The sequence below is a fragment of the Ambystoma mexicanum genome, chromosome 1p, assembly GCF_040938575.1.
Source record: "Ambystoma mexicanum isolate Mex_15411 chromosome 1p, UKY_AmexF1_1, whole genome shotgun sequence".
In the NCBI taxonomy this organism is placed as follows: domain Eukaryota; kingdom Metazoa; phylum Chordata; class Amphibia; order Caudata; family Ambystomatidae; genus Ambystoma; species Ambystoma mexicanum.
Window position 1 is genome coordinate 737,433,589 of NC_090921.1, and position 26,416 is coordinate 737,460,004.

At 44.2% G+C, this 26,416-nt stretch overlaps 1 protein-coding gene across 3 annotated transcripts in view; it reads right to left on the minus strand.

Moving 5' to 3' along the window:
* Nucleotides 1-26,416, minus strand: part of LOC138580024 (unconventional myosin-Ie-like) — a 483,826-nt gene that overhangs the window by 83,054 nt on the left and 374,356 nt on the right. For all 3 annotated transcript variants that reach the window (XM_069650257.1, XM_069650259.1, XM_069650260.1), the window contains exons 15-20: nucleotides 26,023-26,108; nucleotides 22,112-22,193; nucleotides 9,316-9,422; nucleotides 3,716-3,814; nucleotides 3,438-3,582; nucleotides 2,690-2,804 (exon numbers count right to left, since the gene is read on the minus strand). In XM_069650257.1, coding sequence (XP_069506358.1) covers nucleotides 2,690-2,804; nucleotides 3,438-3,582; nucleotides 3,716-3,814; nucleotides 9,316-9,422; nucleotides 22,112-22,193; nucleotides 26,023-26,108 — 634 coding nt within the window. The remainder of the gene's footprint in view (nucleotides 1-2,689; nucleotides 2,805-3,437; nucleotides 3,583-3,715; nucleotides 3,815-9,315; nucleotides 9,423-22,111; nucleotides 22,194-26,022; nucleotides 26,109-26,416) is intronic.

The following is a 26,416-nucleotide window of genomic DNA, read 5'->3' on the forward strand; positions in this document are numbered from 1 at the left end:
TTTCCAGGGTCAGTAACTGTGTCCCCCTTAGATGAATTCTGCTTGCATAGATGGGGCCTGATTCCTAGAATGAGACATGCAGGGTTTTGATGCCTCACCTAAACATCACACATGCAATAACAATCCAACAAAGGATAAGGAGGATCCATGGAGCCTTTGGTACTTAATTAGGCTTGCCATGGCAGGGTGAAGCCTTTGCCCTCCCCCTTTTGAGATGCCTTGATGTACTGAGTGTTACATTCCAACTAAATGCGAGAGGGAGGAATGCGTCTGTAGGCTGTGTCCACCCCGAGTCCACTGGTCTGTGTGTATATTGCGCAGTGAGCATAGGAAAATGTGTGCAGATTAGCCCACACATTTTTCAGAGGTTAACCTACCCCGATTCAATTTCATATACAATTTCAAAAAAGCCCAGGCGAGTGCACACCCACTATGCGGATGGTCGAATTCCTCACACCTCTCAAGTCAGGTCTTTCTCCTCTCAGATTCCCAGAGTCTCGAAAGGGGGTTTTCATGTTCCTCAAATTCTTTCCTCTAGCTCCGAGTGTGGAAGGGATGTAGAGGAGAAGCCAAGTACCCCCACCTCAACCATTTTGCCCAGAATGCCTATATGTTGGAAACCAGAGTATGTGACCTATGCAGAACAATTGAAATGACAGATGCCAAAGGAAGTCCTGGAGGCAAGCTTCCCGTTGAGAAAACCATACTTGCATTCAAGACAGTATGATGGCTGCTTATACAAAATCCCAGAGGAAGCCTGACGCCTGACGGAGCAGATGTGACATCATGCGAGAGTCGAGCTGACGCACATAGAAGAGATGCAGAGGCGAGAGGATGCAGATATTCTATTAGGCATCAAGAAAGTATTAAAGATTAGCAACATCTTGGGCTCAAGATGAAGAGGCTTATGCTGAAGAAACGATGAAATCATTAAAGTCAATTTACACGTGTACAGATGCAAAGAAACGCAAGCAGACAAAGTTTTCATGAGGCTAGCTTTATAATAAACTAGATTACGGCAAGCGCCAATGTATGGATACATAGGAATGAGTAAATAATGGATGGTCCCATTACGAACGATAAGCAGAGCTGAGCTAAAGGAGAAAGGCCATCTTTTCTGCGTATGTCGCAGTAAGAAAATAAGTGAATTACAGGCGAATTTCAGAAAGGCGAGGTTGAACGAGCCAAGAAGCCAAGGTCGTATTCAGCTGAGAAGAACAGAAATTAGTTACAATCTTGTGAAGGAATGAACCTCCTGTTCAGAAGATTGGAGAGAACACAGAAGACGTCAAAAGCTCATTGGAAAAATTGTCTTTTTAATACACTGGAAGCTCAATTTCATGGTCTCCAGTCACGGGGCGAGAAGGAGTTGGACGAGCATGATGGTCACACCTACGCATGAGGGCAGAGCGAGCCTCTACCCCCCTGTATCTTCCAGAGCAAAAGAACACTCCCAAGGACAAGTTCAAAGGCCCTAATTGACAAATGACCACTGAGGCAATGATGGATGATGTTCTAATTAGTGGGAAGCAGATGTGTAAGACTAACTGACCAGCACCTGGCAGTCTGGCCTGCGTGCGGCTAGCGAAGGTTGAAGGATGCTGACAGAGGTTAGAAGCCAACCAATGATAGAGGATCGCATGATTGGGGGTCCTATAGTTAAGTAGCCAATGGGACGTCCTATATTTAGGGAGGTTCATAGTGACCTGTTTTGAGGTAAGGGCTTAGTTGCCTCACCTGATGTTAAGAAACCAATCACCTTCCTCAGGCCCATTAGACGAGTATGGATTGTATACTTAGATATTCCCTTAGACCCCATCACTTTCTTTAGTAGGTTTTTGCAGTTTGCCACTTAGGATGACGTTAGTAATACGCAGGTTGTAAGTCACCTATGATGAGAATTTAGTATAAAGGTGTGCTTTTTATGAAGTTTGTTGAGAGACCTTACTATGATAGGTCAGATGACGTTTGTTGTACTCCCTGTTTCAGATAATTGATATTAAATAGGTTATCTTTTTGCCAACTTCCGGAGTCATTTTGTTTATTGATTTTTGAGTAACCACTGCATCCTCACTCTTCTCAATGTATTGCTGACCCGTCTTAAAGGGCTGTAAGGTCTCCAGTTCAGGGACATGCAGTGAGATGTTGGGTAGGGACAGACAGACAGACACACACACAGACATGTGTGTGTGTGTCTATCTGCAATCACCGCGAAGAAAGGACCTTTTGCCTCCGAACACTCAGCCCTGGTACATGGCTCACTGTAATCCCTGACCTTGAATTTATTGTAGCCATTTTATTAATCTCAGTTACCAACTTTTCATACCCACACCATCTCCTCTTCCCCCTCACCTCTTTACGTTTAGCATTTTAAAGCGGCACCTCAGTTACATTAAGCACAATGTAAGCAATCTGCAGGTACTAATATTAGTTACTGAGTAAGGAGTGACAAGCTACCATGAGTTGCAGAGAAGTGTGTGCATATAGAGATTAGGAAAGAAGAATTTTGGGTAAGCCTGCCACTACTCAGGAAATGCTCAGAATTAGCCAGTCTCATCATGCATGAGCCTAATTCTCAACCACCTTACAGTCCCCATTAATTTGCTGGCTATTCAAAAGCTATCAGTAATTCTTTATGCTGTACCACATTTCCCAATCAATCTGGCCTCCCCTCATGGGATTTCCTCACCTTCCTCTCGCATTTTGATGTACTTGCTCACAGCCACATGCTTGCGCCAGGCCTTCTGAATAACGCGGGCAAAGCCGTCATATTTCCTTTCCCGCATTTCTTCCAGAAGGAATAGCTGAGGAGACAATGAAATGCTTAACTAACAGCATCTTTCTCAAAATAACCTGGCATGAGCAAACAAACAAGATGGAACCAAAATAAAACTACACATCTGCCACCAACCTTCCACTCACCACTGACCACATCCCTTTAACCACTGTCGGCACACTAGAACAGCAATTACTACTGAATCAGTCATCGGCCACTTTTGTATACTACCACAACATCTTCCATACAAGCAATCAATGAATTCTCCCCACCCACACCCAATCAACTACTTTCTATAATTGGTTACTCATGTGGCCCTCCAGATGTTTTGGACTACACCGCAACAACTTCCATGATCATTCACCATGGCATATGCTGGCTTGGGATAATGGCAGCTGAAGTCCAAATCATTTTAAAGGGCCACATAAAGAGTAGCTATGCTTTATATCTTCAGTATGTTCCCTTCAGTTTTTCACCCTAGCTCAATACTTCATAAAATGGATCCCTCATCCTATGCCCAACCACTACTCTCTATATCAGCAATCAGCTGCTCCATCCTTGCTGTTTATATCTCCAATCAGCCCACTCTCCCTCTCTCAATACCACAGGATTTACATGCCCCTTTCGCCCCACTCCGATTTTACCCTTTTTCTCCACTGACCGATTCAGGAGCTTTGATGAAAACTTTACTCTTTCCAAGCTGATACTGGTCAGCATCCATGTTGACAGATCTCAGGAGGTGAACCACGCCCTGCTTCTCTTCCCCTCTCCAGAGAGGCCAGGTCTCCTTTGTCAAGATGGCGTATCTGGGAGACAGAAGAGAAAGGAGAAACATGAAGCATGTGCACACACAGCCAAGGATGCACAAACTGAATTTCTGGCACTTCTAAAAGGAAATATTCTAACATTACATACAGGAATGCAATCAACTCTTAGTACCTCTGAAGAAACTTCTGGAAGACTCTGCGATAGGCGTAGCCAGCTCGTCGCACCCTGATGTTCTCCCTCAGTCCCAGGTACTCAACTTGATGCTTCACTCTTTAGAGAAGATATCAGTAGCAATGATTAATGTAGAGGAAAAATGTAGTAAAGCAACAAAGAGTTGACCAAATATTGACCACGTAACCCAATGTGAAGGTCAGATTGGGGATTAAAAATTAAATGTGGAATTACAGTATGTGTAATACAACACCACAAGCACATTTCTATGGAAAAAAGGAGCTAACAGGGTAAGCCAATGTCAAAAAGAAGGTGGTTGACAAGATAATCCATGATGAAGGGCATAGGGGTGCATGGTAAACAAATCTCAAGGGCAGAGTTGTGCTAGTTTAAAGCAACATCACGGGCATGGCATGACAAGTAAACTAAGGAGGATAGATGGGCAACATGGTCAATTCAATGAAAACCCATACCAAGAATAGAGGAGGGGCAGTCTAAAACAACCCAAAGCATAGGCGGGTGAAGTGGTCAATCAAAATCAGTATCAGTGGGGTGACATGACAAAACATTGAGGGCAGAAGAGTGAGAAGTCGTGGACAGATGGATGCGGGTCATTGACAAATTCACAGGGAGCATTATTGAAGTCGAATTCAGGGTTATCGCTGGGCAAACCAGTGTTATGGGCAGGTTGCATTAAAGGAATAAACCTTCATTGAGGGTAGATGGGGAATGGCCCAACAGTGGGTTGAAAGGATAAACCAATATCAAGGGTAGAAGGCAAATCAGCATCAAAGGCAGCTGTGCACATGGTATAGAATTGCTACATATCCCTGGGTGAAAATTACCCAGGTTACCACATCCATTAATTTACACAACTGACCTTGGAGTTACAAAAATGTCTCCCCTACCAATATTTACTTGCAATGCCATAAAGGCATTATATAGTGTGTGTTGGTAGGCCCACATTGCACCAAGGACCGGAGCCAAGCAGAGGGGGATCCTAAGGATAAGTGTAATTGCCCCGTGAAGATTTATTAAAGGAACTTTTGTTTTTGTTGGTTGTGATACATCAGGTACTATGAGGCAAGAGACTGTGTGAAAGAGACTTGGCCACAGAAGCCATGATATTTTGCAAGCGAACTGTAACCTTGTGCTGGCGAGACCCAGGAGTGTGCTGTGCTCAAGAGTTCCGCCTTGTCCCGTGCTAAAAATGTGGGAAGGGAGACTCCAGCTATATCATCCTGAATTATCATTTGGTGAACACTTCCTTCTTTTCTTGTGAACATTATCCCAAACTATTTTGTAACATAGCGGTAAGCAATGGCAATAGGTTTTTTAGTATAGGCCCTTATTATTTGAGTAGACTTCACTTGAAATGCATTATTATTTGATGGTTGTAGCTTGCTCCCATCTTAGATTTAGGTAAGATTAGGTGTTTATCTTACCCATTATACAGTCTATTAAACACCCTTGAACTGTGATCACTTGTGTCTGTCTATTCTTGATACCATGCTTTCCTTACAGTACGCTCCCTCGCATCGTAGGTCCCCGCATCCTGTTCCGCCACCCTCTGCCCCTGCGTTTCTTCCTTCCTCTCGCATCTCAGCCCTTCCATCTTTGATCTATTGTGCATTATTCTGACACAGTCTTGTGCTCCACTGTTTTTCTGGCATTACTTTGCATTGCCTGCATTATTTTTCTAGGTTCCTGTTGTGCTATGTGCCTTGTTGACTGTATTGACTTTGTGTTTGCACTGTACGGTTCTTGATATTGTGTTGCCCTCCACGTTGTGTGGCATCACATTGCAAATGCCCACATTCTTCACTTCTAGGTTCCCTGCTGACCTCTGTGTTTTGCTTTTGGTCCTGTATTGCATCTGCATTCTTTACTTCCAGGTTCCGTTTTGTGCTTTGCTTTGGTTCTGTACTACATCTGCATTCTCTACTTCTAGGTACCCTGTTGTGCTCTTTTCTTTGATGGTTCTGTACTGCATCTGATTTGTAGGTCACTTCTTGTTCTTTGTTGTGCCACCTCCCTTTCATACCCCCGTGCCTCCCTCCCGTCTGCCCACCCTGCATGACCTTCCCTCCCCCCCTCCCTGCTCTCCACTCTGCCTACCCCCTTCTTACCTCCCCACACCCCCTATGGTGCTCTCTGTCTCACATATCTTTTCTAACTGCTTTTCTATCGACTTTCCTATCCCTTTCACTAAGTTTTGCAGGAAGAAGCTCAAAAGGGACATCCTGGTCTCCAACCCAGACCTCCCTATCGCTGATACCTATACCAGTGCTTCCTCCAGGCAGACATTTACCAACATACCCTTTGTCGTTCCCTCTCCAGGCCTATGGACCCCCCATATGGTCTCTGTTCTCTCTCCTCAGGCCAATCTCCTCTTTGATAGACGCTTCCTGCACCTAATCTACTTTTTTCCTCTCCCGATATCCCTTCTTATCCCTCTCTGGCTCCGTTTTATGTAACTGAATGGTTACTTGGATGATGTGTGCAAGAGGGTTTGATGGTAGCAGGTCTTGTTCTACTGTGTTTCTTTTAATTGTCTTGTGCACTTTTGCATTTTAACGCTTCGGGCTATTTACAATATATTCTAAAATGGCTGGCCACAAGATTTTTGCCTATACTTCAACCATCTTGTATTTTGGCCTTTTTCCTGCCCTCTAAAGGCTGCATTTTCCATATATAGTAAGCCCTTTCCCAGTAAAAATGTACATTTTTCCAGGCAAAGCTGCGGAGTGTGTTTGCAGCCAAATGCAGGGGAACATCACTGTCTGCACCCAGCCCACATCCATGCCAAAATGTGTGTTGCTGGGCACAGATGGTGGACATAGGCTGTCTATTATGGGACAGGTCCTGACAGTTTGAACAAGTGAATATCCTTAACATTGGTGGGTTTAGGGACATTTCCCGCTTGAATCTTGGATCAAAAGGAGGAATGTTGCAGCCTTTCAACAGCTCGTTGTGGAGCCAAGACCCCAGAAAAGAGTAGCATTCTGCAATAGACCCAGAACCCTGGACCAGTGGGTCTCGACCCCTTCTTCAGGATTCTGCCTCTGGAGGTGTTCCAGGACCATCATGTGGTTGGATCAGCTTCGTTGTGGGCTACCTCACTGTATTGGTCGTCATCCCGAAATCGGACGTAGGATTACACAGACCCAGTACTTGTTAAACAAGTGGCCTCTCCTTTCAGTTGGAGTTCTCCACCATAAGGAGTGATATTGTATGACCAGCTTCTTTGTTTTCTCCAGAAGGGTTGTCTTCTGCCATTTTCTTCAAGTGGCCATCGCTGATCTACTCCTGCATCGTGTTCTGAGGTCCACTATTGTAGTTGACAATGTGGTTGTCTTTTCTTCATCGTGCCAGGGTTGCCCAGCTGTCCAATCCCATGAACCATCTCGCCAGAGCGCAGAACCGCTAACTAGACGGACCTAAAATCATGACGCCAAACGTGACCTTTACACCACAGACCACTGGAACTAATTCAACAGAAACAAGACAGAGCACAGGGTCCAGCAATTTCAGGAGCAGCCAAAAGGGTTCCTGAGTCAAGCAGAGTACAGGGGGTGAGTAAACATACCTGTTCATATCCCCCATGCCTACATATGGTTTAACCGGGGGGTAGTCCTAACCCTACCTCTCCCTTGCTTGACCGTGATTGGTGCATCTCCTGCCAAAGCTCCTCCTCTGGGGTTCCCCTAAGGTGGTTTGTTTGGGAAAGAGTCTCCTAAGAACTTCAATTGTTTTAGGACTTTGAAACCCTTGAAAACTGGCTTTTGGCCTTACCAACTGTAATTCAGATTCTTAAGAAGACTCACAGCCTTCTAAAGGCACTAGGCACCCTCTTTTCTAGTCAAGGAAGGACTTTTTAAGGTGAGCGCCTTATTTTAGAAGGCTGTTTATAGTGTTTCTAACTTTTCTCTCCTACATATTAGTTCTCTAATCTGGTTCTGATTTACCTTGTTCTTTATTGAGTTGCTCTCCTACACTACAGTTGCTCACATTGTTAACAGTTTCTAAAGTACAGTTTTAGTAATCTATAGCCAGAGCAACCCAAAAGTGAATGTGTATATGATAGTAGTGAATGTTTCAGTGTATTATTCACAGGTGGATCATAATTAATAAGTTTGTCTAAAGCCTAAATAGTTTAACTATTTTTTTATACGTTCTACCTAACTTGTATTATTAAGAGTGCTCTGTGTGTGCTTGACTGAACCCTTGAACACTCTCCTAAATCTAAGACTTGCTGCTCAGTCACACTACCCAAATAGTTTGGTTGGACGCTGCTCACCAGAATAGGATGGCCTCTCAGAATAGGTCCACAGGGCTGATTCTGAAAATCCATCTTAACTGTCCACCTCGATGCGCATTTTTAGATTTGGTAAACTAGTTGTAATATGTCCGACATCCTGAAATATTGCCAATGCAGAACAGGTAAACCTGAAACAGCTTCATGCTGAAAAAGGTAAAATGTACCTTTCATATTGTAAAACGTAGCTAAGGGCAATGCACAGATACAGCCAAGTAATTTATGTTTAGCAAGTGCCTACTCTTTGAGAGAAGCATTCCTTAGTCTTGGCCCTAATAGTTTGGGGTTAACTGAATTGTATCATACGGTGCTGTAGGGTCCGTGTCCACTCAATGGTGGGTTAGGCTCAAAGGAAATAATGGGAAGGCAGACTGACTTCTTATTGGATCCCTTGAGAATAATTGGCACACATTTGAGTACCCAATACCAGTGAAAGTCTTTCAGGATCATCCAGAAGGACTGTCCTTTAGAGACCTCAATTCCAGGATATTTTCAGATCACAACAGTGAAATGCTTGGATCCAGCCAGTATCAGAGGCAGTATTAGAGTCTAGAGCCTGGAAGAGTGATGTCCCCAAGGTCCAGAGTCCAGAGTTTAAAAAAATCTATTTTCAAATCATGGTGCATCTACCATAGTTTCAGAACAGAAATGCAAAGAAATATGAGCCCTGTTCTCATCGTGACTTTGGGGATCGCCTAACCTGGGGGCGCTAGTCTCGTGCCTCGAATTTTCTAAAGGTTAATCAATGCTTCTTATTCTTAGTTTCTGTTCCAAGCCCAGTCAGCGCTCACATCCCTTCTGCCCGTCGTCTATGTTCACTGCACCAGCCCTCTTTCACTACCTCTTGTTCTCTCAAGTCTCAGGGCCTCTTCGGTAATCTGGTGTCGGCCCTCGGCCCTTAATATAGTCTCCTGTTGCCGGCTCCCTCCAGTGTGTCTCCATCACCACACACTGTCCTGGCGCTGCTCACTTAGTATGCACCCTTGCGTCTGATTTCATTGCTCCATCCTCCCTCGATATCATCACCCTGCTGTTGCTGCACTTCAGCTGCCAGCCTAATGGCAATCCCCCCCATTTACACCCACTGCCCCTAACCCCACAGATCCTTTTATCTGCCCTCCGTCCTGGCTCTCATACCCTAAACCCTGCTGCTCCAATGATCTGGTCTCGGTCCCCCCTATCCCTCTACACCAGTACCCTCCCCCCAGCCCCAAAACCCCTGCCCCCTCACTCCCAAATGTCAATGATCTCTGGAAGGCCTTCTGTTGCTATTGCCCGGTACCTGCTGTCCTCCCAGTCACGAGGCTTCTTGGTCTCGTTGGGCTTAATGCAGCGAATGTAGTGAGGGGTACACTTCATCAGGGTGTTCACCAGGTCATTGGCTTGTTTCTTTAAATAAAGAAAAAAGAAGATTAAGATTCAACACAGAAGGGATGAAAACAGCCCCCCTCCTCTGGGAGGAGGACACAGTGTTTGCAACTCAACTTTCTAGAGCATTCACATTCAAACTACTTCCCAGACCTTTTAAGGGAGCAATTCATGCATTTTATCAGAAACGTTAGGCCAGGAGATGCTTCTCGACATTGTGGGTGCATTATATAACCTCTAATCGTATACTGTGGTAGTCTATTTTGGCATAATCCAAATCACAAAATTGGGAAGAAATGTGGTTACGGTGTTGATTTGGAACCTGGATATCCAAGTTGTAATCCCGTGCATTTTAATAAAAACAGGCCTTCATTGTTAGAAGCAATCTCTCAGCCTTAGGGGCAGCTGTGGCTGAGCTGTCTAAAGCAATGCTAGGAGGGGAGTGGGGAAGACAAGAAAACAGAGTACCAGTAGGACTTGGATAAAGGATTGTCTGCACATATGTTTTTGAAAATATATTCTTCAACTCTCCTTAAAGAGAAGAAATGTGTTTATGTGGGGTATAGTAGATCTTCTGGATTTTGAACATCTATGGCTGTAGAGGGGTCTTGTTAGGGTGAACAGCAAAGTCAGGGGTCAGCAGTGGCTTTAAATGACAAGGTTTGTCATAGGGTACCCATGAAGAACCACAGGACTTGTTGTCTCAACTGGGATACAACATTTCATAAATAAATAGTGAAAGAGATCAACAGGCTTCTGATTGGCTATGCGGGATACTGGTCGTGATGCTGCACAGTTGCTATTAGCTTTTATTTTTTTATTTTGCGTTTGGTTTACAGAATATAAACCTTTACAAAAGAAACACAGTTTTTATACAAAAAGAAGAATATTCAAGTTTGATTAAAAAACAAAACAATTAAAACCTATTTTACATTCAGTATATACATCACATCTGATATTAAGCCCTTAGTCCTATTAACAGAAGTGTTAAGTTATCACCTAAGTGGCTTTCCAAACGAGAACATACATACATTAGCAGCGATGTATAACAGTTGTCACTTCGAGCATATTTCGCCGTTTTACAGGTAGCAGATAAATCCGGAAATCCTTTGTTAATTCAATTCCCCAAGGCATTCCGATTATTAAGATTGTGTGGCTGCAGGCAGATTACAAACTTCATGCAAAAATTTCACTACAGCCAATTTCAGTGCATTCAATTTGCCATAAAGCATATTCCACCATAGATCTTCAATATCAACTCTTGAAGAATCATGAACAGATTTACCAAAAATTGCCAGACTTTGGGGGATTAATACCGGACACTTCAGTAATAAATGCTTCAGTGTTTCAGGTGTTTCAATACAGTGGCAAAAACAGGGTAGTATTCTCTGTGTAGTACCCGAGCGAGTTCCTAAAATTTCCCCTGTCAGCAAAACGTTGAAGCAAAATCTCATGTATGCAGCCCTCCTTCTAGGGACAGGGAATTTAATTAAGTATGACTCTGGAGTTGCAATTTTCTTTCCATCATAAATGATGTGATTATAAATCCTGGAGGCCTCAACCCTTTCCATGGATTGCAGCCAATCCAGGCATTGAAGTTTTTCCTTAACTCTCATAGGATTAAGTATCAGAGTTTCCAATGTAAGACAGATGGAATCAAGACAATTCAAGCAATCTATTTGAAGGTTCAGCAGCCACCTCGATGTCGAGGAACCGGTTCTCAGTCTGCAACCCATAAGTGCATTTAGGGTATTATCTTTAGCAATAATAAGATTCCGATATAGGGCTATTCTTCTCCACCTTATTTTATTGTCTAATGAGAGAAGGCCCAACTCGAAACCAATAGCTGACATTGGAACACCCCTCGGTAGACAGTAAAGTATTTTGCGCCAAATTTTAGATTCCAATTTGGCGGCCAATCAGTGAGTTGGAAAAGGTAGAATTTCAAAACCATATAACAGTTTAGGTATTACTTTGAGATTGTAAAACCTGATTACTGGGGTCACTGAGTATTTACAGTATTTTGTAGCTACCTTTTGCATTTGGTAGATCAATTTGTCTACTTTGTCAAGGTAATAATTCCAGTATATATGGATTGTAAAACCACTGAAAATAGGGAAACCCAAGTAGCAAGGAGATCTAACCTTAAGCAATAAACAACCCTCTATCCTCCATTTGAAATTGGGGAGTTTTCTCCTATTTGTTAGGATAATTACAACAGATTTCTTCCCGTTGATAACCAAGCCATTGTTATCCACATATTTCGCAAAAAAGGGGCGGCAATTTCCGCTGAAGACCCACAGGGGTGGCATCAATCAGTAGATCGTCAGCATAAACTGTCCAAGATATTTTCCCACCCTCGATCCTTGGTGAGACAAGGGATGCTGCTGTTAAAGGCCCATCAACATCCAGTATACATAGGTTAAAAAAAGGTGGGCCCAAACAAGCACCCTCGTCTCAAACCATTATTTGTATAAGCCGTGACAGATCCCCTGATAAATTTAATCGAATTTGAATGGCAGAATCTTCATGTAGATGTATTAGAATGGTCAAGAGTCCCGACGGGATCCCCATTAAAGCCAGTTTAGACCACAATCTTACCCGGTCTACCCTGTCGAACGCGATAGAAAGATCGATCGAGGCTAGATATATAGGGGAAGCAGCTTTCTTATACGCCTTCTCCAGGAGGAGAGTGAAAATTAAACCCCCTATTTCAGTGCCCATCCCTTTTCGAAAACCAAATTGTTGCATGCGAAGTATCCGATTTATTTCAGCCCATTCCTCAATTTTCCAAAGGACTATTCCTGCAAATATTTTAGAGTCCGCATCCATGATAGATATTGGACGGTAATTATATGGGCACATTCTATCCCCTTTTTTATATATGGGAACAATATAAGAGATCCTCCAGGAGGAAGGGATAGAACGGGTCAATATAATGTCTGAAAATAATATATAGAGGGCCTTAGCCCATAATTCGGGGTTTCTCTTCATTGTACTGTTGGTAAAACCATTTGGGCCGGCAGCTCGAGATCCATTAGCAGACTTAATCTGTTTGTCTATGTCCTCAACATCAGAATTACATGTCCAGTTTCCCATTTTAATTGATTTTAGACCATTCGTCATGGCAAACTTTCCTTCATATAAAGTAGAGAAATAAGTAGCCCAGTCGTCCTCTTGTACACAATACAGTTTGTAGTATTACTTGTGTTTTTTCCAAAGAGTTTATTAATGTCCAAAATTGCCGGGCAGATCAATCTCTTAGTGCCGTTAACATGGCTGTATTATCTTTCTCCAGCATATACATCCTATGGGTTTTCAGCCAATTCTTTTTTGCTTGTTTGATAGAATGGATTGCCTTAACCTTTGTATCATGATCTTGGTTTGATTTTAGGATTGCTCTAATATGACGGGTCGTGTCATTTTTTTTTTGCCCTTACCATAGGATCGTACATATGCACATGTTGGTGCCTTAAGTTTCCAATTTCTTTAGTTTTTACAGATCTAACAATTAGACATTTGACATATTCACAAAAAAAGGGGACCGAAAATAATATTAGTCTTGCAGACAATGGTGTGCAATGGTGCTCATAGAGAAAGGTGGCATTTAATTTATCTATGTTGCCATCATGCCATCGAATTCGATTCCCCCTACACGATGCTATCATAGCCGTTGAAAGGGAATCCTGAATCGGTTTAGCACAATACCAATTCAGTTTAGCCTCTAAAGTTCTACGATCGCTCGTGTAGGATTCACCCACACAGAAATCAACACAGCAGGCTGCGAGTCTGTCTGAGAGAAACATGTGATCAATAACTGATTTTTGTATGCCGTTTAACCATGTGCATTCATTAGCAGAGGTTTCAAAGACAGGATTCATATGGGTAAGCCCCCAAGAATGGAAAAGTTTAAACCAGATGTGCCCCTGCATGGTTTTGCGAGAGGTGGAATAAGGTGCCCCATCTATCGTTCCCGAGTTACCCATAGATCTAAAAAAGAGGTGGAACCCATCCTCTTATGCAACCCCACACCATATCTTATTTCTGAATTAAAGTCACCCAATACAATAATATCAAGACCTCTGTATTTGAGCAACATGTTCGAGAGACGAGCATTGATGGACGGAACGATGTTATCCATTGCATTATTTTAGTGGGTTATAATAAATATTCATTACCAGCATAAAAGTCAAACAGTATGAATTCCTATACTCCAATACTATTACCAGAACACCGCTTGTGAGAGTGAGAGATTCCATTATTCGTGTACCATTTGCTATTTGCACTGCTGTTAAGAGGCCCCCCGATGGTCCCCATCGTAGCAAATTGGTATCTACATTCAATCCATCCAAATGAAGAGGGACTCTCGACCATGTTTCTTGAATACAAATCACCTCCATGGATTTAAGTTTAGTACATACCGCATTAGAGGCCATCAAGGTTGAATGGCCCCTAGAGTATCATGAGAGGATTTGGCAAGATTGCGTGGAATCAGTGTAACTAAAGTTTCTGTTGCATGGTTTGGATTTGAGATATAGATTCTCTCAGAGATAGCGCTAACCATCTCCATTCTTGATCGTCACCTCCCCTCGCAGGAGTATTGACATCCTTATTCAAACAGCCCTCTTCCCACGGTGGTAGCGGATTGGCTTTCTGGTCTTTAGAACCCCCCTCCCTCTTTCAGAGCCGCCAGAGCGCCAGGGGACCACTCCGGTGGTGATAGTGCGCGGTACAAATATCCTTTAACATTAACATCCCTACCGCTATTCCAACCATTGCTGAAAATAAGGTTGTCGTACCCAATCTTATTAAAGTGTTCCATCTCCTGTATTATGAAATCGAAAATATTTTGAGACCTCAGGACAATTCTCACGTGGTCGAGCCGTGAAGGGTGAATAAAGTCCACCAAAATAATGTCTGCCGAGGAGATCAATCTCAATTTAGGGATCTCATTAAACAGTGAGAGAACACATGATCTATTTAGAGAAGGCGGACCACCAATATCACATAAGTTATATAGCAAAATGCTAGGGTAATCTGGAAGGGCCGGTTGTCGCCAAGTCATATTGCGCAAGTCACTATCTTTAATGTGAGTTGGCATTATTGACTGTTGGCAAGACCTAGCTTCACCGTCCTGTTGATGTTTTGTTTGAGTAATTCTGGGGTTAAAAAGATGCTCAGACTTACATTGGTCCCTTTGGGAGTTTTTCCCCGTGCTTGACGTGGTTAACCGAATATGATGTTTCAGAATCGGCTCGCCTTGCATGTTGGTATTAGAGTGGGCCTCCACATGGACCCGATGGAGATTTCCATTTCCTTCCTTTAGACTTTCCCATTGTTCCTGATTTTTAAGCCTAGATGCATCTGGTAGTAGATCCAATATAATTTTCTTAAATGATCATTGGAAGGTCACTATTATGTTTCCCGGCTTCCTCTATTGATTGTTGAGAAACATTCTTTAACACAGGTAGTGCCTGGTCCATATCAACCCTTTCATTGGTATCAGCCAATTCAATTTTTACTGTAGGCGCCTTATCCGGCAAGAGCCAGGAGACCACTTCCCTTGTGGGCAAGGAATCCCGATTACCAACCAATGGTTGTGAGGTGAAGCCCAATCTGTTAGATTCCATTGATGTCATCGGGGCCTCCTCCATCTGATTCAAGATCTCTTGCGGTAAGATTTGGCTTGAGGTTGATTTTTCCAATACTTTATAAAGGTTGGATAATTGAAGCTGTTTTACTTCTTTAATGTCCTGCCCCTTCAGACTAACGGAGAGAGATCTGTGCTTGGGCCCTGAAATTATGTTTCCGCCCTTGACGGTCTTCCACCCCCCCCTTGTTGTGTCTTTATATTTTTTGTTTTTTGTGATTTTTTTTTTTTTTTATTATTGTCCACAACTGGACAGGAGGGATTTACATCAGAAATGACATTGTGAAGCTGCAGAGCCACTCTACTTTCTTCATTCAGCTGTATCAAGTCTGACAGTGCAACCTCATTTGTCAGAACCTTACATTCTTTATTTTTTGTTTGTACCTTATCCAGGTGCAGATTTTTCTTTAACTGCCTTTTTTTTTTGCTTTCAACGCGAGACGTGTTTGGCCTCTTGAGAGAGAAAAACCCTCACATTCTTGCATTGATACATCTTCTGTGTTTTGAGAGCCCGCTACTGAGTTTTTTACGTTGTTGGACTTTTCCAAAAAGTCAATCAGAACTGACGGACTATCAGGTGGATCTGGAGGGGGGGGGATTTTAATGTCACCGTGATCTTTTCCCCCTCCCCTCCAGTTGTTTTAAGAGTAGAAGACAGAACCAAAGTTGACACTCCCTGTTCTACTTTAGTCATTTTTTGATAGAGTTCTTTCATTACATTAAGAATTTGTTTATCCCCTTCATCACATATTTTCGGAGTATTATTTGTAAGGGCCAAGTCAGTCATGATCTACTTACTTACGGTGGCTACAACAGCGCTAAAGCTGGAACGGTTGTTTAGGTGTTCACTAGTCTGAGAGCCCTGGGATTTGGCTGTCAGAGAAAGGGGCAAGGTAGCTTTCCTTGCTGCTAGAATATCAACACCGGTTCTACCCATTAGAAATCCTTCCACCCTGTGAAGTTTAGATTGTGCATCTAATACAATCCGTTTAAGGTCTCTGATTTCCCAATGTGTCAGCTCATGCCCCTTGTCCAAGAGATTTAATATCCTGGAAATTACAAAATGCTAGTCATTCTCTGGAATTGGGGAACTAGTCAGGGAGGCCGTAGGCGGCGGTGAGTGAATTTCGGGCACTAATTACAATATTTTATTTTGCTCCTTTGGACTCATCAACCCCTCATGCAAAGGCAAATCAGTATTTTCCTCCATTGGCCACTTTTGACCCCCGGCCTCAGAATAAAAATTGAGGCTGAAGGAAGAGGAAATTTCGTACTGGCAGAGAATATTCTATGTAGTGTTAAGGTCTGCATTCGAGGAAGAGTATTAAAGAGGTGAACATTGTCAACACCATTACATGCCGCATTAACAGGGGTTGAGAGCCTTATACGTTTACTCAGTTCTAATTTCACAGCTTGTGACATCATCGATACATCCAGTTTTGACTCCTCAGATTGTTGCGCAGACTGTTGTGCAGTCGGAATCTCTCAAATACTTAGGAAACTTGCCTGGATGGGAACTTGAGAGTCAAACGATAAGCCCACTGGAATTAATAAGACATCCTCATCCTCTGACATACTGCCACTACCCCTTGCATGTACCTGGGCAAACATGTGTGATAGCTCCACTTCCTGTATAATATCTGTTTTTTTGTGATTTTTCTTATTTACAGCCATATTCATCAAACAGTCATTATCACCCACCACCTCCAGATTTATATCCTCCAAGATCTCTTTTTTCTCATTTGTTTCTCCCCCTAGCCCCAAGTCCTCCAGTTTAACCTTGAGTTTAACCATATCGTTTCCATTGTTTGGTATGGGGCGCATTGGCCGTCATTAGGGTCAGCATTAGGGTTCTTGGGAATCTGGGTTAGTAGACATATTTTCCCATTTCTTAATACTGTGGCCATATTGAGTGAATACACTTGAAAAAGATCAAAATGCCCAAAAAGCCGAAAAGACCCAAAGGCCTATAAAATACAACATTGCTCTAATGTCTAGATTTCACAAAAGGTAATGACCTTAGTTCTCACACACACATTAACTGCGTGAGGCAAAATTAGTAAAGGGTTCCTTAAGAGCAGGTACAGAGGCCAAAATTATACTGGGAGAATTTTCTGTCCCCCCCCCCTCCTTTCCCCTTATAAGCCCCCCCCCCACCTCACCTCCTCAGAGCCAAACAGCCCAACAGCCAGTCACTTGGCAATTCACTTTGCAATGCGCGCGCAATGCGTGTGCACGCAATATTTGAATGAGTTGGTCACAGTTACGGGGCGTGGCGGTGGGCGGATCAGTTGGGTGGTTCCTCTCTGAAACAAAAGAAAATGAGGAAAACGGACATGAGTACCTAAGAAGTACCTCTTGTGCTTACACAAACACCAGGAGTAAAACAAACGCTGTTTAGAGAACCCAGCCCTCAACCTTAACCCACCAGCAAAAGAGTCCGAAGTTTTGAATGTGCGCCATTTCTCCTTGGCGACTAGTGAAACGGCAAGTCACTCGCACAATACAGAGTCCGGAATCCGAGGTCCAGAGCAGCACAGCACAGCAGCGTGCAGCCCAACAGCCAGTCACTTGGCAATTTACTTTGCACTGCGCGCGTGCACGCAATATTTGAATGAGTTGGTCACAGTTGGGGGGCGTGGCAGTGGGCGGATCAGTTGGGCGGTTCATCTCCGGACAATCTGTTGCTGCTTAGATGGTACAACAAAGTCCTCCATTACTTCTTTCACCACATGTTTCCGTTTCGTAGCTTGGGACATGCTATGCCCACTTCAGTTCTCTTGGATGGTGTTTCCTGCTGGTCTGATTCAGCAACAAATGCACCTTTAGCAAATCTGGATTATTGGATCTCCTGGGGTCGTTCGTTGGGCCTGGATGGATTGCTGAATTGGGATTCTGGACCCGCTTCCTGGTTCTCAGTCAAACACGATTCGCAATATCATTCATTTCTCCGCCGTCACAGCGTGGAATTGCCATTAGCAATGTATGACCAATGTTAAAGATAGGCTTAATATTTAAACTAGGAGTTTGCTTCGGGACTATTCGAAAGCCTTCACCAAGGCCAACCAAGTGGCAGTAAACGGACAGTTGACCATCTTTGGCAGTTCTTGGCTAAGTGAGAGATTAATATCTGTGGATCTGGTTAACTGGTGGTCAAGCAATGAGTCCAGCGTGACAGGCTTCTGTGCCAAAGAAAATAACTACTGCTGGAGCTGGGAATGATACAGCTTTCCAGTTAGTTGGTGATACAGCGCAGGTGTCTGGAGGTGCATAAGGTGTTGTTCAGAGGCACTGAATGCATCTTTTGCGTTTTTCATTATGACGGCGACTGCAGGCCTCGGGCTTTGTCGGATGATGGCTTTTGGTGTCTGAAGCTTCCACCTGTGTGTGGCGTTCGTGCAGGGACCTGGCGCCAAGGCTTGCCAGGAAGCAGGAGATCCTAGAAATCATGCCTGTGTAAAGTGAAAAGAAAGGATTGCTGCTGCTTCGTTTGCTCCAATGATTAGTTGACTATCCACAGATGCCTGAAGGAACTCGCTATCAGAAAGGTTCCTGGAAGAGTGCAGTGACCAGGACTCCACTGTAAGTCCAGCACAAAGTCTAACAGAAAGACCTCGTTTCCCACAGGAGGGTGATTTGGATAGGAATGTATATGGTCATAGCTACAGCCTGTCCTGACAGCAAAGGCTTTGTTCCAGAAAGTACCTGCTTGGGAATCAGGGTTATAAACTTAAATCCATATCTAACAGAAAGCAGTGAAGGACGCTAGAGAAAGTTGAGTGGCGCTTGCAGAAATTGAGCGGAGCAGCACCCCAGCAACTGGGTGGCCAGCAATCAATTGAACAGACTGATGCCTGTGATTGGAAACAGACACCTGCACAGCACCCAAGCTCTTCTGTAACCATAGGGTCTGCATTTTAAGCTGTTGAACCTGGGAACGTGTCCCAGAGCACAGGAGATGATGCCTACTCCAAAGAGGAAAAGTGAGGAAACTCTACTAGATTGCTCACTCTTCACACAAGACTTCGGCAAACAACCAGAGAGCACAAGGAATGCACAACTTCTTGCCCTGGCCCAGCTAGCACAGTTAAGTAGTGAGCTCATAAGACTCCTCTTCTCTATGGAAATCCTTTCTACTCATCTGCTGCCTCACAAGAGCGGCAGCTAGTGGCGGCTGGTATACAGTTCCAATGTATGGACCCAAGCAACCAAGCATAGTGAGGGAGCCTTAACCAACCTACAGGGATTTATGGGAGTTTCACCCCACATAGCTCTCACCCCTGAATTATTTTTAAATAATGGGTTAAAAAAGTGCATTTTACAGCAAACCTGTGAAAAATTCGGTTTAAAAAAACGTGTTTGTAGGGTAACATGAAAAAATCCAACAGGGTAATAAAATCACTGCAGGTAGGTTTTCCTGCCGTCTGTTCCGGTGCAGGATGTGGGGAACAAGGATTTCTCTGGTTAGCTGCTAATGCACATTGCAACCCCGGCAAAGAAGGCAAGCAGAATTCACCACTACAGGACTCTTCTGGACACCTCACAAGACACACGGAAGCAACTTCCACCGACGGTCACTGCAGAGCAACGATGGCAGGCATTTTTCCAGTCGTAGTCAAAGAAGACCTTCCAGCGCATGATTCCTTGAAGCTGAAACAAAATGGCAACCACCAAAGTTCCGGTGACAAACGCAGACAATTCTACTGAGGTAGTCCACCTGAGAGCTGGTCAGTTCACCGGGTGATCAAGGAACACTTCAGGCAGTCCAGGAGGGGTTCACTGGGCCAACCGCAGGAAGGGGATGCCAGGCCTCTTAAGGCAATCGTCCATGGATCTTCGGTGGGCTGTTCTTCTACACAGGATACTGAAGAAATGGCTGCACAAGTCCTTTTACACTAAATCCTGGCTGGAAGCAAGCCCAAGACCACCAATGGTAAGGATCTGCACCATTCAAAGAGACAGCAGTGGTCCAATCAGGGACCACTGTGGATTTCACCCATGCCCCTTACCTAGACTTTCAGGAGCCCCAGTTGTGCAGTAGGAACAGTCAGACACAGACAGATCTACAGACAGCAAAAGATGTAGCTTTCCCGGGCAAATACATATCCATGTAAGGGATTTCCTGACTTGAGAACAATATGGCCAAAGAACAAGCAAACCAATCTTGTGGCACAGCCATTTTAAGGCACTAGTCCCGTTTAATAGCCATACGTGGTAATCACGAATGTGCACACAATAAATAATGCAGAAATGGTGAAAACGGATCTGCTGCCACCCGCTTGGGTTTAGGCACAAATAAAAGTAACCAAAATTCCCAAGTGTAAAAGTCAAGGATGATACAAAAGTATCCCCACTGCGCAGAATTGTAATGTGCTGTGTGGACGGTCAAAAAGTTAACCAAAAGTTAAAAAGGACAAAAGGGAAACAGTTTCCCAGTACTGATAGTCTGAAGGACTGATCAGTTTTGTCATAACAAAATGAGAAAAAGGCCAGGTGAGTGAAGCTGAAGTCTTCATTTCCCTGCAAAACGTCAAGACAGGTTAAAAAACAAAAGCAAAATGGGGGTCCATATAATATGGAAGGAAAGTTGCCAAAAGAGATCTTTCCTAACACTCGGCATCCCCCATTATGGACGAGCTGCCTCTGGCAAAGGCACCAGAGAGCCAGTGGATCAGCAGAGCCAGAAGCCTGTGGTTGATTTCCAAGACAACACCGCCAAGAACAACAAAGAACATACGAGTAACATTGGGACTCCGTCAGTCTCTCACTCCCTAGAGACCAGAATGCTTCACCTGTCTAGGAGTGGTGCCTTCCAACAACCAAACAGCTACACCGTGCCTCACCTCCAGCAGTTTTGGTCCACATCGGTTCAGCAGCATCACCAAAGGATCCACAGTTATTTTCATTGAAGATTCTCTTAGTCACCACAGGACAGGGTGACCACATTTGCAAAATTAAAAAAGTCCCAGCCACCAAAATAATAGTCACAAACAAAAAAGTAGGAATAGTAAGCCCCGTCACTAGTGGGATTCGATAGTAAATTTACATGTAAATCCCTACTCCTGGATATAAACTGTGTGGATTGGGCCGGTCTGTAAAGTTTGCCCAGTCTCTGTGACACAGTTAATGCATGTGGCTGTAAATTTGGGGGTTCGAGTCTATTCCGGGAAGGCAGAGAACGAGATGCAAGTTATGATGATGAATTAGTCAACTATTATAATGCTTACTTGGTGGTGTTACGTTGTGCAGATACAATCTCTCCCTACAGACCAGCTGGGATTGTGCCAGTGGTTATGCTTTCTCTTCCCAAAACCGGGGCAGGGTTTTTAAATTAAACTCTCCGGACCCAGGAGAACCGGACGCCCAATTCCAGTGAGAATCGGGACGTCTGGTCACCCTACCACAGGAACCACTGCCGCATTACTGGAACCACAGAACTTTCTCCTTGCACAGACCCGAGCATGGTCTGTATGCGGCCAAAAAGAGCTGAAGATGTATAAACAGTGCGATTTGCAATAATAGTCAAAGGAACGCAATAGATCCCAAAGCAAAGTCCTATCGGTAACATTGGACCCCATCGTAAACATTGGGTATGGCTCAGTATCTTGCTCAGCCAGTTGCACTCAGAAGCCAGTCCATCTCTCCCATTGATTTCTGTGGGGGGCCAAACTCTTGATTGAGCCTATAGATGTCCTAAAATACCCAGGCAACATATGCTTCTTTTCATATTATTGTCTGCATACACATCCCTTTTATTGGAATTAATATTGTGTTTTCATGTCTACCCATCTCCCCTCCTCAAATTTGATCCTGACTGCTCAACCACTCCCACCACTGCCTGAGCCAACGGCGTCTTAGGGGAATACTAGACTGCGTAGGTTTAGGAAGGTGCCTGGCCACCCTAAACACAGGATTTTAAGAAGCCATTCAACCACGATAGGAAGACCCCTCGGGACCACTACTCATGCAGTCACAAGAACCTGCTATGAAAGGTCTTAATGAGCAAAGTAAAGCTTTGAACTGCTTAAAGGGAAGGTTCGGGCCGTTGTAACGTGCATACCTTGATCTTGCTGCTGGCGGTGGTGGGGCGTCCTTTCTTCTCAGCATTCAGATTTTCAGGGAAACGATCTCGGATGAAAGGGCTGTTGATGGAATAAAGAAATTATAACAACTTTTGAAGGAAGGTCTCTGAGAAGGCGTGTTCGTAATCTGAGGATGCAACTTTCAATACCAATAACCTGCCGAGCTCTAGTGGAAACAAAACAGGGAACGTAAATTTACATAGGATTCCAAATGGATTTATTTATCTCTGCATTTGTAGAGCGCACAAAGCCTACAGGCATCAAGGGGCTGGTTGCATAAACAGGTGGGAGGTGGAGTGAGGGAGAGGGGAGAGCAAACAGGAGGGTATGGTTAGTTTGTTACAGGAGTGGTTCATTATCAATTGAATAAGCTGGTTTTTAGTTGTTCCCTGAATGACCATTATAATGGTTCTGAGAAGGGAGGCAAATAATTATGCTTGTGAATTCAAATTCAACTATAATGGTGAAATAAGGCCTAGACTGATAACGTAGGGTTGGCCGCCGGTATGCACTGATGAGAAAGCTCTAAACATTCTGAAAGTGGAGCAGATTTAGCCCATAACCCATGAGCAGTTAAGAAAAGGAGTACCGTTGCCTCAACACCTAGGACACTGCCCTGCTCAAGTCCAAATTGTGATGCGACTACTCGCAGCTGTTTATAAAAGGTATCATCTTGCCAGTCTTTCTAACCTTCTCCCTACCTCTTCCGAGAACAGGCCAAATGGGGTACAGATGGGGTACCAGTTAGGGTGCCTGGGTACTTAGGCTTCACTTATCAGAATAGCAGAATCAGAGAATCAGCTTCTCCTTTTCACACATAGATTTTGCCCATCATTGTGCATGTCCCTTTTGTCATGTTAACTGGCCCTCTTGTTTTCCTTGATAGTCTGGAAAAATAAGTACTTAAGTATACAAAATAATGTGCAATAACTTTTCTATTTTGCTAACTGACCAGGGTGGTTGATTATGCTATTTTAACATATGGATATTATGAAGGGCTAAGCCCCTTTCTTTCTTCCGAGTACATAGAAATTGCAGCTTGCAAAGAATCAGCATGTCTGAAATGTTAGTGGAAAAAAACGAGTTTGTAACTCACTGAACCCCTGCACACAAGATCTAAATCTGTTTTACATAGCCCAGCCAGGAAGTTATATAACACCTTTCCTCAAGCAAGGTCATCCTGAGTGCAGAGCTCTGAAGTCCTCCTTACCCCCGTGGTGGCACACAAACTGCTCCTTGGTATGCATCCCTGTCCCCAAAAACTAGGAAAATTGTGCTTTATGATGTATAAAACACATCTGCCGCCTTGAAATCCTAACAGAAGGTGTTATTCTTTTTGCATAGGGCAGGTTGGCACTAAGAAGGGCTTTGAAGTATCACATCCAAGCTATGGTAAAAGCTAGGGACTTCAAAGGTTATTCCCCAAGTCTCTTTCTTTGATGTCTTAACTTTTATTATTGGGCTGGGGCAGACAAGTGTGAAACAGAGTGCTAATGGCCCCTTTCTCCCGACAAGTCACTGCTCACTGCGGAGGGGCCATAAGCATTGCAAAGGCCCTCATTCTGCCCATTCTCCACAGTAAATGGCTGCACCACATAAGGCTGAAACGGTGCAATGCAGGCACACTTGCACATGTTATTTTGAGGGTGCTTGTGTAAAGCAATTATAGAAGACAAGTAGGGCAATACACAGATGCCTGGTTGCTTTGTGCAGTTAAGACATTTTCAAGCACCAGGGCGTTGTAAATGTTTGCAGATTCCTAGATTTTCGCGAATAAGGGATGTTTCAAATGAATGTTGAAAACAAGGAAAGGGGGTGTTTTTAAAACAAAATGGAGAGGAGAATGAGTACAACTTTAAACTGAGAGTGCCACCACTGGGAGTTTTTCCTTGCCAAGTGCAAGGAGGCCATCTGGTCATGTTTTTCTTCTTGGAATTCAGGCACTTGCAGTTTCCCTAAATTTAAAACTGGGGGAAAAAAAGAAAGTGTAAGTCCCAGAACTCAACAGGACTGGATGTCCACCTGACAGTTGCCAAGGAGAAACATATGATATGATATTATATGATATTTATAACGCACCTATACACAAGTGTTTCAAGTTGCGATGAGGCAAGGGAGGGGGAACAGAGGCAAGACAGACAGTGATCTTACTAGGCCAGTTGACATTGAGATCACGCAAGTGCAGGGAGGGGGTAAGGGGAGAAGTGCTGGGGAAAGGGGCAGTGCAGTACATAAGAGAACTGTAAAAAATAAAGATAAATAATTAAAATAAAGACAATAAATAAGAAGTGTGGCCAGCTGGTGGCAAGTGAAGGGCAGACGTCAAGTGCTGGTAGGGGGCTGTAGGGATACAGAAACAGTCCCCGAGTGCAAGGGTTGCCAGGGGGGCAGTGCAGGTGTGCAACTGGCAGGGAGGGGAACTGGCCCCGAAATCAGAGGGTAGCCAGGTAAACCAGTGCAGTTTCAACCAGGAGATCAGCAGGGGAGCAGAGCAGAGTAAGCAGAAGGAAAGAGGAAGGTCTTGAGGTGCTTCCGGAACCGGAGAAAGATCTGAGCTTGGAATCTAGTTTGTAATGGGCTTTCAGAGAACTCGCCAGCCGAAAAGGTTAATGCTGGTCCAATACCAACATTTGCCGGGGCAGCTATCAAGCTTTCTTCTTTAGCTTGGCTCAGCCGGAGGCTGGTCCCATTTCACCATCATGGTTACCAAGACAACTAAGCATCCTCCTGTGTTTGTCTGCAACTATGTAAGTAAGGCCTAACACAACATGCCTTTATTACTCAGATGTGTTAATAGGTTTGCTGCTGTTCAGTCTTTTCAGTACAGATTAACCCAGTGGACGGGTTAAGTTCTTATTGATAAAAGCAAGGTGGTGAGGAGGGCGGCGGTGGTGGTGCAGATCTTATGAAATTCCAGGGTGCCTTGAATTGATTTTAGGTTTACAGGTTTTAAGTCACTGATACTACACACATTTCACATACGACCATAAAAGTTACACTGCAAATTCTAACATTCAGGGATAACTTCATTTTCGTGCTGTTTTTTCGAACACAGGACATGAGGGGGGGAGCGGTGGTAAGGCGACGAGGTTTAGTGAACATTGCTACTTTGGACATGGAGGGGGGGTGTTGTGTATTGACCATGTGAGTTGGCAATTAGATAGGTTATCTGGATTAAATCGAAGGATAGGACGCATGCCAGGTGTCAAGCTTTTTAACTGAAATGCCCCTGTTTCCCTTGCCCCTCCCCCCCTGCAGCTTGGGTGGGGGCGGGCTTTATGGCTTGGCTTAGGTGGTGATTTAGGTTTTCAGATCCCCTGCCGACTGCCTTCCTGTGTTCCATCACGCTGACGGAAATAAACATGTCCAGTAATGAGCACTGCCTGACCTAGGATTTCTCCCCAGAATCAAGGCACGGGATGGGGCCCTGGGCGTGCACGTGTCCACCAGGGAAGAATTAGATTGATCTAGGCAGCCTGAAATCCAGCAAGTCAGATGTAAAACATTATGTGAAATATCAACAACAAAACAGGTAACTTTCCAGGAATTCTTACAATTCTTTATAATCTATTGACTGGGTGATCAAAACATTGGAACAGGGATAACCAATTGCAACAATCGGAACTGCTTGCAGCCCCAACCAATGTATATATCGTTTCCCCTCTGCCCTCAAACTACCCCCACATCAATACACGTTTTTGATAAAATAGGGAGGCAGTTGAAGGCAATGGACCCCTCCCCACATCTTCCTGCAGGGATGGATTCGGTAAGGACCAGGTATGGAGCGTTTGACCCCTCCTCCCCCTTTTACTTATTTGTAATGCCCAAACCACCCCCCCCCCCACCCCCCTCGATCCCCCCGTCCCCGGGATGCAGGACCAACACTCACAGCTCGCTGCTCTGCATCAACTCGATGAGGTCATTGAAGAGCACGTCTCGGTTACGCTCACAGAACCCTTCCACATCGTAGGAGACCTAAGGACAATAGGATATGGAGAGTCAGACACCTCAAATTCCTCAGTTTCCATGCCCACCAAACCAGCATTAGGCCGGGCAGGAAACCCTGGAAAAAAAGACATTTAAGACCAGCCTCCTTTTTTTCCACCGAGCCATTTAGCAAAGCAAGCAAGTACAAGCTACTTTTCCTGCCATCGATTTCAATGGCACCCCCTGCCTATTTGCCCATGGCATGGACCCATGGATAGATGTTTGAGGTAAGTAAAGTCCTTTAGCTTCACTTATCCGCTCAGCTCATTTATTTTGGGGGCACTGGTGAGCTCCCA